Consider the following 14,899-nt stretch of genomic DNA (forward strand, 5'->3'; position numbering starts at 1 on the left):
GGTTCCTCTTCAGGCAGCTGGTAGAAAAGTGGAGGGGAAGGCTCATGACATTTTTCATCTGGACATAAAAGCAGCAATTAAAGAAAAACACACCACAATCATTAAAATCCTTCTCTTAGAATCACAGTTCATGTCAAATTCACCTTATGCTGTCCTGTCTTTATACACTGCCGTCTAAAAATATAGTATAAAATGTAAGGGCTGCTTGATTATGGGAAAAATAGTAATCACAATGATTTGGGTCCAAATTTAAATCGATTATTTGGGATTCATTGACTTCAACGTGAAACAAATGGAATTTATTGCACATAAATAACTCAAATTTACCGTAAAATAACTATAAATTATTGTATATTGTGTAGATCTTTACTCGCTGAGGAATAGCTCAACTTCATTATCAGTCCAAACCGATAATCCTCCTTTCCCGCAGTGCACCGCCTACTGGAAAAAGCTTCTTCTGATTGGCCAACAAAGCTTCACAGTTATGGTTACATCGCCACCTGTTGACCTACAGCCACCGAACAGTGGGTTTTGTGTTTTCGTGGGGATGATTATGTTTTTGAGAACTTGAGAACTTGTTTTAGCCATGTTAAAACCATCTTTGAAAAACAGCCTACATGTAGACTAGACCTAGGCCTAGGTCTTTCGCAAATAAGCTGACCTTGGTTCATATATTAGTCCATATCATTTGCATTCTTAGGGAACTAAGGCCCCAACAGACTGAAATAAAAAGGCTGCAGACTGCACCTAATAACAAAATGACATGTGACGACCATCTGGACCAGGAGATTTCAGTCTAATCGGATGATTTGTACTAATCACAGAAATACCACACATCTGGACAGTCCCACACAAACACACACACACAACAAGAAAATAAGCAGAAATAACTCACAGACCAAATAAACAAAGCTCCACTACAAATGCCACAGGGAACACATGCGGGACAAACAACAAAAAAGACGAGAGACTCAGCAGAAAGCATTGCAGAAAAATGGCACGTCTTCCACGGCTGGCAACTTGGCATTTCACCAGTAAAAATATACTGAACAAGGAGGGGAGGGGGGGAAACAAATGAATAAATGATTGTGTTTTCTACTCTGAGACAGACACTGGGTGGAGAAGCGTGGGTGATTGAGAAGGTAGGGAGGCAGAAAGGGAAGAGGAGAAGAGGGAAAGCAGGTAAGAGTGAGGTGAGGGATTGGTGGGAGCAAAGCAGGGAGTGAGGAGGGGGAGTTGACAGATATTAGTATGACTATTTTTCTGCAGCGACTGCCCAGATATGACAAATGGCCTGCAGATACCACTGTACAGCGGAGTGCAAATATCTCTATTGTGTATACGCTGCCTTCTGTGGCTCGTAGTAGTTTGTTTCTTCGTTGCTTTATTTTCCCCTCTCTGTGTTTTGTTTTTTTCCATCCAGCAAATGAGTTACAGGGAAGCAGGAGGAGTCGGTGAAAGCACCTCTAATGACTGTGGATGATGCAGCATTCATCACAGTTTTAAAAGACTCGTCTTAGACGACAGTGTGAATGCCAATCTCTCGCTTCCCTGATTAAGACTCGTCTGACTGTTAGTAAATACTGTGAAATGTCCAAACCTAACAAAAGCATGCTGCTTTCTCACTAGTTTCCTTTACCTCAGGTTTTTGTCTGCTCCATGGTCATTATTATTTGAAATACAGAATTGTTTGATCACTTAAAATGTAATTATATGAATTAACCAGACCCTACCTTTGATGATACTCAAACAGAGGGAACAAGCACATTTTGTTGTTTTCAGTCACATATTATGACAACGCTTCATCCAAACATATTTTTCCACACTACTAAGCTGCATTCTTAATATTACATTTCATAAGGAATACATTTTCTACTGATGATTTGTGGTACACTGGTGCGCTACAAGGACAGTGTTACAAAGTGTTTTTGTGGGTGTGTGTTTTTATGCCGTGTTGAAAGACCATGATCTGTTGCTAGCCCTAACCAGGTCGATCTTTTGTGTCAAACAAATCAAAATTCATAAGCAGGAATTTCCTCAAAATGTTGAAAGAGGCATAAGTGGTTAAAACACTACCACACTGAAGTGCATAGAAGTAAATTGTTGGTCAAACACATTTGTAGCCTTTGTGTAATTGTTGCTTGACACGCTGCTGGCTACTTAAAAGCCAGTAGAGCAGAACAACTACCTGCACTGCTGCTGATACCTCTTGTGAGTCTGACGTGTCTAATAGAACATCTGACTTGTACCACTTTTACGGGTGAATAGCTAGCCAAGAGAGTGCAAAGCACAGACTCTCAAGAAAGGTCGTGAGCAAACACAGAGCAGCCATTCATGAACAAGATCATCAAATTGAGACTGTTCAATTGAAAACAGGGCAGCGGACAAACAACCATGAACATTCTTCCATCTCAGAGACGCAGGATCTCTGAGAAGTAAGAAAGAAAGGAGAGAAGACAGAAAAGGTCCATGGCTAGAAAATTAAACACAATATCAGAAAGTTTTTGAGGAGTTTTCAGTTCCACTCAGCTTAGTTATACGTGTCTAATATGAGAAAACGTGGGCAAAAGCTGAGAATCTGAGCAGTCACAGTGATTTGTGAAACAAGTTTGTGCCTCATCATGCCAGCTAAGACAAAAAGCTCTGAATGATGTATGACTTCACACTAATGCATAACCGGGCGTGAAAGAAAAAAAAACACATCCCCTTTTGTACTTCCAACTATACGGTGCATGACAGAACTTCTCTGTGGTGGCAAGTGTTGTCACATGCCAATTCTTTTGCAGCGTCAGAGGTCGGGTCATTCCCTTTGAATGGGCACCACGCAAACTGCAAAACAGCATCATCATCATGACACTAGCAACAAAGTTATAGTTGCCCATTATACACCACAACCATTACAGTTTACCTTGTTAACAGTTGTAATAATCATCACCTCATTGTTGCGTTGAGTTAGAGGATTCATAACATACAGCACTTAGTAGAGTAGGATGGAATAAAAACTCATTGAACGGTAAATAACAACAGGAGGAAGCTCTGACAGCTCTAGAATAAAATTTAATATTGTTACATTGGTTCTGTGGTACAAACATAGAACCGATAGCGTGTGTCAAGGCAAACGGCCCAACTTCATTCCTGGTATAATTTGCCAGAAACAAAAGTCCATCAATGGGATCTGGATCGAGTGTGACTCGCTTTTTTATTAACTATATTACCCCTGCACAGATGTCTCTGGCACACACAGATATTTATGAGCCAGTTTACAGAGAGTATTAGGTTAGGTTATTAGCGGGTATTCAGTGCACATCATGTCTCGTTATCAAAGCTGGGGGGTGTTTGGTATCTGCCGAGAGAGGAAACTCCCTCGTGTACTGTGGACTTGTCATAGGATATGGTAGGAAAGCTTACATGCATGCACCTTCTGCTGGATTCTAATGGGTACTACTTAAATAGGCTCATATGAGATGGCAGCATATTCAAGCAAGTTAACACAGTTTGAATTTGATCTTTACATCCTTACATTTGAAATAATATTGTATTTGAAAGAAAAAAGTGACAACCCCACAGGACAAGATGCTGGACGGTTTTATAAGCTCCAATCATCTTTTGACTTTGCAGAGAAGGGAATGTATTAGAGTGGGGGAGAAAATAAATCAAAGGGATAAAGTTTGGTAGAAATGGTGAGAAAGAAGAAGTAAAGAAAGTTGTGGGTATAAAAAACAGGCTGATGAGACTCAAAAGATGAAAGATGGAGGACAGAGGGAAAGTGGGGCACAGGCTGAGGGAAAAAACAGCATGCTGGTGTTCTTTAAAGTTGAGGCATTACAAAAGCTACTTTTCTCAATGCTGCCTACCACGGCTCATCCCGACTTGTCCACTGGTACCATAGCACCTTTCAGAGCTCCACTCCTTTATATTCTCACACTATTTTCACTGCACAGCTTCTCTACCTGTCTTTATTTTTGTTGCTAGCCTCCATGCTGTGTGGCAAAAACAACAGAGAAGTAATCGTTTATTCACTCCCTAACCCAGTGCCCCGACCAATTCTAATGAGGCTGAAGTAACGTCTGGTGGGGCCGAGGGAAGCTCATCTGTATGTCTCTGCATCTATCCCTCCTTTCTCTTGTTCATCCCTATTTATCTCCCAGTAGGATTTTTTGTGGGTCATTGTGTTCCTTATGTTTAAGTCTCTGTCTCTCTCTTGCACACTGCACACACACACACACTGCAGTAGATTTCTTGTCATATTAAAGTGATTGAATAACAGGAATGCCATTCACTCCTCCTCCTGAGAGCTGATTTTGCGACAGTGTTTCTATAAAAGTATCAGTGCAGTTTCATACGAAGAAAGTGAGAGCGACTAAAACACTTGAGGCACTCCCAAGAATGTATCCATTCTGCATCATGGCCCTTTATTCACTCTGCCTTTATCTCAGACACTGTGAGAGTGCAGTAAAATCAAAAACTTTTATTAAACCCTTTGAACAAACTTCCGCATTAAGCCTTTGAAGACTTGATTCCTAATGTTTCCATGAATCCCTTCCAAAGAGCACCCAAAATAAACTAAATTTGAATTAAAGAAGCACTCTCACTGCTTAACCAGTCGCTCCAGTCGCTGAGAATCTGCGCAGTCACAGTGATTTGTGAAACAAGTTTGTGCTTCATCATGACAGATGAGACCAAAAGGGTCTGGGTGACGTTGTGACTTGAGACTGATGCATGGAAAAAAAAAAACCCACATCCCCTTTTGTACGTCCGACAGTACTGTGCATGACAGAACCTCCGTACATCATGAGACAACACGTGTTGCCACATGCTAATGCTTTTGCAGCATCGGGGGTATGGAGGGGCACCACGCAAACTGCAAAAACAATGTTTTTGTTGGTCAGAGTGCACCAAACAGCATCATCATCATACAATAGCAACAAATTCAGCCAAGACAGACATCTCACTGATAGATACTGTGATTGGTTATTGACATTATAAAGATTGAGCCAGCACCAGGCGTGCTTTCTCCACACCTCAAGTCTGTCCTGTGACACCAGGTGTCTTCATATAAACACAAGAGACATGACACTGAAATTAGAAGAAGTAAAAATAAAGATACTAGTGTCAATAAGTTTGCACAATGTATAAAGTTTATCACAGAGTTTCTTCAATTTTAGTGAATTAAACTAGCAACAGAGGCAATTTATAAAAAATTAACTTGAATAAAATGTTTTTTATTTTTCTATCCTCTATGCCAATAAAAAAATGCAGGACATACATGTTAGAAATAATTCACAGAGCTCTCATCCTTGAAACTGAATGTAAATAGAAAATTAAATAATAACACATATTCCTCCAAAACCAATTCCCTACATAACTTTCAGGACTGACTAATCAACTGAAAAGAGTGGGGGGGTTTTATCAGTGTTTTTTACATGTGCATTTTTTTTTAACATATTTTTTATTTACTTCTTGACCGTTTGTGCTCTTCAAAAACAACTTTCACTAAACTCAAATGAGTAATTTGGATTTCAACCCAGCATTTGTGACAATTTTACCTCAGACACGTAAAGAATATAGTAAACACAAACTAAATCAGCTGCTTTTTATGTGTTAAGAACAAACTCCAACCTTCTGCATACTTCTTACTCACACATTGTAAACCACTGGTTTTGTAAAACAACTTCCGACATGTCTGCACAAACGATTATCTGCAAAGATGCTAAGATGACAACACATCCTCTTAATCAACCAGGAAGTGAGAAATATGCTCACAGATTGTCTGCTCACCACAACATTGCAACAGTACACATGCATGTTGAGAAATGTGTGTTTTAAAAGACTCACTGAATGCTGTCACGGCCAGTATGAGTGTGACCACGATGGAGATCCATGACACCCAGAGGGCCCTCTTCCTGTAGCTCTGGGCCTCGTGGGGCTTCAGACGCATGCTGCTCTCCAGGAGACCTGCAATAAGCCCAAGTAAATAATTGTGTTAGAAAATCAGTTCCTCCTTTGTTCGTAGTGTCTCTAGCAATCATGTTGTTAAGTCACTACACATGTCAGAAAAGCTGGGGTAACATAAAAGCAGTGAAATAAACAAGCCGCCCCTCTTGTTAGCACGCTAATTTTCATGTCCCTGTGAAGTGATAAAAATATCTCTTCTGACTTTGTCACCCCACAAGAAAATGTGTATTCTGGTCTGCCTACTCGAACGTTGCTCCGGAGACATGTAGAGAAGTGACATTTTCACCATTTTGGTAGCAGTTTAACAACATATTGTTTAAAAATTGAACTAGTTTAGCAGCAGTCCTCCAACCATCTCCCGCCCCTCTACCCCTTTAGCAGCAGCACCTGCAGCCTCACAGCAGGAGGAGAGGAGAAGCAGACCTCTTTCTGTTCTTCTCTACTTCAGGTCATCTGTAGGATATTTATATAAAGTGACAGAGCTTTTCTGTGTGGTTTCACATTGTGGTAAGTCACATTTTCAGGACAGAGACATCTTAGCTAGCAAGCAAACCAAAGGCAGTAGTGTAGGAGCAGGTGCAGTGACTCACAGTAAACTGTTGATAGAGTGTGCTGAGGGTTTTTATATTGTTATTCCTTGTTTAAAGAGGAGTTAAGGTCCATTTAAACTCGACGAAATGAACGCAAAGTAATGCTCTGTCGGTCTATGTCTTTTGCATACAAATGGACCTTTATGCTAGCTACGGTGTCATGTAGCCACATTTTTAGACACGCCTAAAAAATAGAAGAGAAACTGTTTGGAATTTTTTTGCTCCATAATTATTTATTCCACAGTTTTTTTCTCCACGTTCCTAGACACTTTTTTAATAACATACATAATGTTTGAGGTGAAATTCTGTATTTGCTGTATTTACGGGGGTCTTTAAAGTGTTGTAGTGTGCTGTACACGCACAACTTCTGAAACTGGCACTTAATATTCTGTTTAATGTTGTCAATATTCATTTTTTCCAACAAGCAGTACGGTTCAGTTTGGTTAATTATGCAATTACAAATGTTGGGGTGTCTAGCACAGTAGTCCCCCCCCCACACCTAAAAGTTGGAGCATGGGTGAGAAAAGTTCATTGGAACGTGTGATAATCTCAGAAGACACATCAGCTACGTAAATACCATGAAGCACAACACTTTCTATTTCCGCACTTGTTTGGGTCAAAAAAACACAATGAAGAAGACGGTAGCCATTGGAAACTTGCTTGACGTTATATGAGGAAGTCTGCTCGTACCCATCCATATATAACTCGGCACTCAAAGAAGACAAGGATATACAAATGAGGCGGATAGTGTGGTGAGAAATCACCACTACTGGAAAGGAATGTGAGATAGAGTATGTAGGCGTAGAATGCAGGCGTCAGTCCAGGATTTATACTGAGGGACACTAAACGCTGTGTAATGCCTGAGCTCCCATGTTATGCTGAAGATTATAGATCATGGGTGAAGCATTGTGCAGGGGCAGAATAGGGATGTCACCAGAATCGATACTTTCTATACTGTTTGACACCAAAATTCTGAAAATGCAACAGACCACCAAAAGCATATTTTATCATTATTTTAAAAAGTATGCAAAAAACATAGATTATTTATTTTTTTACAGCAGTTCTGCTAAATGATATTTGGAAATTATTTGGCCCAGGCTTGTTAAATATAAAACAGAGGCATATTTACATATATTTATTTGTAGTTTGCTGATATGCAGTGGTCATTTTTGGCATATAACAGTTCTGTTTTGGGGGAATGTCCTCTCACTGTATGTGCGTCATGGAGTGGGAATCCTTCCAGAAATAACTGCTGATAGTGAGCTGATGAAGTCCCATGATTGTCCTCTGCCTCTCACAGAACTCCAAGAGATTTTAGACTGAGAAGCTGACCAAAACAGAGAGTTAAAAGGAAACTATGATGTTTTACTATTGAACTTCGATGAATTTGGAGGACCCACAGGGAAGATATTATGAGTATAATAAAAAATCTCCACAGTTCCCATATCTGGGTCAAACTCCCAAAATGTAGTTGATCAAACAAATACCATGATGTAACCTGGGACATTCACTTATTTAGAACTGACTGGAAAATGCCCTCATCACCCTGCTGAAGATTGAAGGCTACAGGCATAGTGGAAGAGAAAGTCAGGAAAATAATGAGGGGGAGGAGGAAAGGAGAGCAGATGCAACCAATTAGATTGACGCTCTTGAGTTCATGGTTAGAAATCTTAATCCTTTTCTGCTTTTTATAAATGAGAGAAATTAAGAGAAAGGGAGTGTGCTAAGATAATAATGTGTGTCCTGGTAGTTTATCTTGTTGTTCCCTCGAAGTAAATGTTCTTTTGTTAGCCAACTGGGTTGTTGAGTTGCAGTTGGACTACTATCCATTAACTGTTACATACTCCATTGTTGAAGATGACAGGACTCTTTGTCAATCTGGATTTCTAGGAATTGTTCTGTTATTTCTGGGGTGGGAACTTTGGCACGTACACACGAGAAAACACATGAGAGAAAAGACTGTGACACATTTCTGCAGCACAAACCGATTAAATTTTACTTTGACTTTCACTGTCCAAATGGTATAAAATCAGTAATTGATTTTCAAGACATCACACTGTACAACTTAAGGGATCCATACATGTGTAAGCATGCTGTGCTACAACTTCTAAGTTAACATAAGATGAAATAAAATGTGAATTATAAAATAACAATTTCATGTATTTAATATTTAGTTTGGACATATTATTTAAAATATACAGTATAACTTCACTGCAGACATACACTTTGTTCTATGAATCTTAATTTAAGTTAAGCAATTCTGTGCGTCATATGTTACGATTAAACCGTTTATTTATTGGCCATCAACTGAACTTCTAGTTCTAACGACCTGCATCAGAATAAGACACTGAAAAACCCACCTCTAACATCCTCAAAAGTTCAACTTTAACCCCATCCTAATACAGAAATGAAAGGCATTTTTGCTGGGAAAACAATCCTAACTTCTAGTAAATGCAGCTACTAAACGAGTGTCTTATTACCTTATTATACTGTTTATATCACAAAATACAACTGCACAAAAATGACTGAATAGAGGATACTCAAAACCTATGTGGAGTAAAAACCCCACTAGCTAAACTGGCTTGTGTGTTGCAGAGAGAGGACATGTGCTCAATGTCCCTTACTTAACACAGCTCACTGTGACAAATGCACAGGGTTCTTTGTGTGAGTGTGCGTGTCTCCTGTCTCCCTCTGTCACACGTCCTAGAAACAGCTCACTGTCGGGCATCTAGCTCGAAAGAATGATATCAACACCTCCTGCCTAAACTTGCAAAAGGAAGCACATGCACTACCCATGTGAGCACTGGAGTGGGACCTAAAATGTCAGACATCTTAAAGCATGCTATGAACCTTTAACGCCACCATATATCACTATGTGTTATATCTTATTAAATGAAATGAGGAGGAGAGGAAAATCGAACTGGTATAGATAAATATGATCAGAAGAATGAAGTAGGTTTCTTGCAGCTTCCACTTGGGACAAACAGTGTGAATGTGTGAAAGATATTGACTCCGTTCAGACTTTTATTGTATTAACATCCTTGAGCGATCCGATCACGTGCAGATTATGCTAAGAACCCCAATCCATTCTGAAAGTGTTATCGGATCTGATGACAAAAAGAGGTCACATTCCTTGGCTGACCAAAACGCCATCCGTCCTCAGGACGATTTAGAGACCACCTACTCAGACTCACGGCACTTTCGCACTTTATTTTTACACTAAACAATGCCCATTTGTTAGTAGGAGTAGTCTTAGTTTGAGACAATGGGCTCTAGTTGAAGTACATTTATGGCACTGGACTGGAAAATGACAACTGTGTCAGTCTGAAAAGCAAAAGTACTCATGTCATGCCTGCTGCCAATTGTAAAATAGGCCCATACAACAACTCAGAAATATGTACACTGGCTTCAAATGAAACTAATCAGAAGAGCAGCTGTAAAAAGAAATTCCAGGAGGATAGACGGAGCCAATTTTGGATTTATTGATAAACAGCCTCAGAACCTGACAGTGAGATGTCACAAAGTCAATCACTGGGCAGAGAGAGTCTAATGAAAGTTGCTACTGGATCCATGTAGGACCCATTTGTTTTGAAACTCTGTACTCTGCACCTGAAGTTGTTATATCTTGGCCTCTGTTGCTTTATTTCAACCATCTATCTCTTAAAAGCACTCCTTTAAAAGGATCAATAGTGTGTTTCAACTGGCCAGTGTCTTAAGAGCCATTAGAGGAAGGAGAAATATGTAACACATTAGCAGACACTTCCTAAAATGCCTTATCATATTTGTAATTTCTTGGGTGGGCCATGGGAAGTTGACTGGGTTCACTTTAGCTTAAAGGCCTAGGACACACGGTTGGCGTACACCACCCTTGTCAGGGACAAGTAGTTCCAGCCAATCAGAAGATGAAGAGACACAGCAATAACAATTACAAAGCATGCAAATGACATCTTCAAAGTTGCTGTGCTTTTATGAGTTCATCCCTGTGCATGAAGAATGAATGGCATGATACTAAATAGTGGTTTCCCCTTTTTCAATGACAAATACAGACTACCACCAGCTGCTGGTAATGACAGTCATTTCCCTTCACACAGGCACAGAACATGCCAGTTGCTCATCAGTCAGTACGTTTACATACACAGTTTAATCGAGCTAAGGCTATAGTCCGACTAAGACAAGCAATCGGACAACTTGCTGAGTCCGAGTGTACATACGGAGGAGAAAATCGATTGACTCTAGTGGTTGCTGTGTTGTCCACGCGCCACCACTGTTCGATTTCCGGCAACAGTACTGCAGTTTATATGTCGACTCCTACTTCAGAAATCTTGGTGCATGCCAAGTGTACACCAAGTCTGATTCCAGTCCGACTACGTGTATACATGCAGGAGTAATCGGACTATGAATCGCATTGTCCAGGTTTGTTGTGATTTTTGTCTGACTAACACGTTTACATGGCACGACGAAAACCAAATTATTGACTTAGTCCGAGTAAAATTGGACCATTAACATGCAGGTAAACACACTAAATGCTGTAAGTGCCAGTGACCGATTTTTTGACAACATATACCAATCTGAGGAGTCATTGCAGTTTTGCACAACACCAAAATATGTTCAGAGTTGCATGCTGCAATTTATTCAGAGTTAATTTACCATGTCATTCTGATTAAAAACAGTTTAGCTAAGAGTTACTTTACAATAAGTGTTATCCCTCTAAATCAGACCCAGTTTATAGGTCATTCAGAGACCTTACTGGATTATATGGCCTATTATTGGCTTAGGATAAGTGAGACCCTTGTATTACCCACAGAGGAATGTTTTGTGTGATAGGTTTTATGGAAATGAGATGATGAATGGGAATATATTAGCGGAACACATTTGTGAGGTGAATAGCCAACATATATTTAGCATGAAAATGTATCTTTAAAGCAGACTCAGACAGAACGTTTCCATGCACAGTTAGAGATATAATATGTAACATTTCTGCATTAAAATACCAAAAAACAGCAAGACTAATGTTATACATTTCGTTGAGTAGTGTATTTATGTTGGCTGAAATGTTTCCAACACTCTTTTATATCCTCTGAAATCCATATTTCAGTTAAGGTTAGCCCAAAGACAACAACGCAATGGTGGTCCATCCCTGGTAAATAAAACAGGGATGGACGATATCGGACTTTTTGCCAATATCCGATATGCCGATATCTGGGAGTGCTTGGGCCAATAACCGACACCTATACAGTATATATACGTCTTTCCTTTTGCCCAACTTGTTTATTTTGCACAAGATAATATATTTATTATAAGCATCAAAGGGGGGGGGGGGGTAGCATAGTAGTCAAGAAGGTAGCAGCTTTTTCAGCATACTATTTTACTCATTAGTCTTATCGGCGGATCTTGGCGTGTTTGCCAATTTCCGATAATACATTTAAAAGCCAATATCTGCCGATACCGATATTGTGCCAGTATTATTGTACGTCCCCAAAATAAAGTTATTGTTATCATTATTATTACCCATGATCCCACACTGCTTCTCAACATCAAACTACTGTAGGTCTTTTGTTATTGTTTTGATTGAGAGACCCCGAGTGTCAGAAATGACATATTATGTTTAATTCAAGCTACAGTTATGACTACGCCCTTTATTTGGACTAATTCTTGACCCAGTATTCAAACACAAGTGGGGATTCTGGGGAGTCTATTTACTGAATGAAGCATGTCTCCCTCCACTGCACTAAAAGGAGTAATATGCCCCCTTTCAGCTTGTTAGTATTAGACATTTCCAGTCAGCCTATTACATCACAAACCAAAACTAAAATTAGCGCAAATCTAGTTGGTACCATCATGTCATGCCATCCATTTACCTCAGATATATTTAATTATTTCAGCTGACAGAGCATGAATTTCATTTCAAATGCACCGATGCATTTTGTTTTCCTCGCTGTTGTTTTCTTCTTCTTCTTCTTGTGTACCAGCTTCCTCTATTATATCTGGGTCAAAGCTTGAAGGCCAAATCTGAGAAAAATTTACAGGGCGCCTATAACAGTTTAAATCCAACTGAAATAAGATTGCAACTAACGATTATTTTAATAAATCGATTTGTCTGTCGATTTTTTTCTTGATTTATTGAGTAATCGTTGGGTCCGTAAAGTCCCTCAAATGTCTTGTTTTGTCCACAAACCAAAAAATTATTCAATGTTAATGATTTCTTTGATATATGGAGCAAAGAAACCAGAAAATATTCACATTTAAGAAGCTGAAAAATCAGATAATCAGATTTCTTTAAAAAACTAAAAACTGATCGATTATGAAAATAGTTGATGATTAATTGAGTCATCGATTTGACTCCCAAATGTATTGTGTGTTAGTCTGACTTTAAGCAATATAATTTAGTGCAGCTTCTATAATTTCTTAATATTAATAATTATTTAATTTCCTAACATTTTGGCAACATATTCCCATAGACAACTTGTAATGTAGTGCCTAAAAGTGAATGGATGAATGACATAGGCGACAAACTGAACAATCATTGAACTCTAAATTAAGCTTTTGCTTTGCTCTCATCTGAATAAGACTGATGTAGGACTAGCATAAATTATTCAAGTCAGATGGGCCTAAAATATCTCACACGGGTAAAAAATAGGATACCACTTGCACCCCTCCCTCACTCACACGTCCACAAGTTTTTTTTTCCCCAAGAAACCATATTCCAAACATGACAGTGATGGATGAAGTTACCTTCTCCCTCCACAGTCTCGGTCATTTTCATCTCCTGGCCCGTGCTGAGCGCCTCGGGCTGGCTGGAGCTCTTGGCTGGCTGGTGGTGGTTGTTAGTGAAGCCATCCGGGGGGCACTGGCCGTTCCGCACCGTCGCATCCACAATAGTCGGGTCCGGGACAGGGTAGGACTCTTGAGTCGCCGGGTCTGTCATTGTTGCTGCAGTTGTTGTTTTTGTTCTTTTCAGGCTCAGGTAGGAGAAAGATTGTCACAAACAAACAAAAAAAAGGGGGGGATTCACGCCGGTTTGTTAAGTGCAGCAGCCATCCAGCGCGTCCGCTCTGCCACCGGTGTCGACTCAGTTGCGCAGGAGAGGAAGATAAGAGATGGCGATAAGGGAAGATGAGAGGGGGTGGGGAGGGGGGTTTATCGCACCGGCATCAGCAAACAGACCAACTCAACAGTGTTGGAGCAGAGGAGCAGCTGTGCAGCCTGGATGGAAACACACAGCGCGCCAAAATAAGCCAGTTACAGATACTTAAGGTTTCGAGATGCGGCGGCGCGATAAATTGCTGGGATCTGCTGTGAACATGGCAGGCGGTGCCAGCAAGTTTTGCCTCCTCCTTCTCTCCCTCCTCCTCTCCTCCTCTATCACTCTCTCCCCCCTTCACACACACACACACACACACACACAGCAACATCTGTCATCAAGTTTCAGATGAGCTTTGGTTTGTCTGATACCTTTTATTATTTTTATTTACCTTTTAACATATTTATTTATCTTAATTGTATAGTTTGATTATCTTATATCAATGACCCAATTAGTTTATTTACCTTTTATTACTTTCATTTTGTACACTATGTACTTACATTTTACATTTGTTACTACTTCTATCTATTGTTCAACCACCTGTTACATGTATCTTTAATAATGTGGACATGCAACTGCCATTTTAAAGAAGTCTCAGGGTTTTTGATGTCTGTTAATAATTGGATCCCGAGGAAAAGCCCCTCCTTTTTTTTCTGTTCTACTGTTGTGTGCAGTCTTGTATAAAGTACCTAAAATGGATACTAAGGGAGTAAAAGTACAAGTATCTTCCCAGAAAATTACTTTTGGTAGAAGTTGAAGCCAGTTTAACGGAGTTAAAGCCAGAGTAACGATAGTTAGAGAAAATGTAGTAGAGTAAAAGTTGTTAGAAATATACATAACTAGTAAGTAAAGTATGTGTGAATATTGTACTTTTTGTACAGTAAGTATTAGTACTTTGTTACATTACACTGGTTGTGTGAAAGGGAAAATGACAATAAATCTAATTTGATTTCACATTAATGGATCTTTCAGGGTTTGGGGGGGATATCCATACATTGAAATATCGCACTATTTTGCGTGGTGATATTATGCTGCTTTTGAGACTCCAAGTATTGTTTTTTTAGCACTTTTTTAAACTGATGTCACAAATAAATATTAAACTTTTTGTGGATTAGCTTAAAAAAAAAATCAACTGACGTTTCAGTCCACTAGATGGTGCCAAGTGCTCACTCTCACTAGCGCTGTTGTGTGAGTATATAGCAATATATGATTTCGCTCAGTCTCAGTAACACTCAGTATATCACAGTATCACAATAACATTGTATCGTGGCTT

General features: G+C 39.5%; 1 protein-coding gene across 2 annotated transcripts in view; it reads right to left on the reverse strand.

The window, feature by feature from the left end:
* The window catches only part of LOC131455300 (transmembrane protein 163a-like), a 60,916-nt gene that overhangs the window by 38,645 nt on the left and 7,372 nt on the right, over window positions 1–14,899 (reverse strand). The window contains exons 2-3 of one of the 2 annotated variants that reach the window (XM_058622850.1): window positions 13,278–13,748; window positions 5,836–5,955 (exon numbers count right to left, since the gene is read on the reverse strand). In XM_058622850.1, coding sequence (XP_058478833.1) covers window positions 5,836–5,955; window positions 13,278–13,470 — 313 coding nt within the window. In that variant the 5' untranslated portion in view covers window positions 13,471–13,748. Of the gene's footprint in view, window positions 1–5,835; window positions 5,956–13,277; window positions 13,873–14,899 lie in introns of those variants that run through there. The other variant, XM_058622849.1, reaches the window with a different exon arrangement.

This window comes from Solea solea, chromosome 2 (assembly GCF_958295425.1).
Source record: "Solea solea chromosome 2, fSolSol10.1, whole genome shotgun sequence".
Taxonomy (NCBI): domain Eukaryota; kingdom Metazoa; phylum Chordata; class Actinopteri; order Pleuronectiformes; family Soleidae; genus Solea; species Solea solea.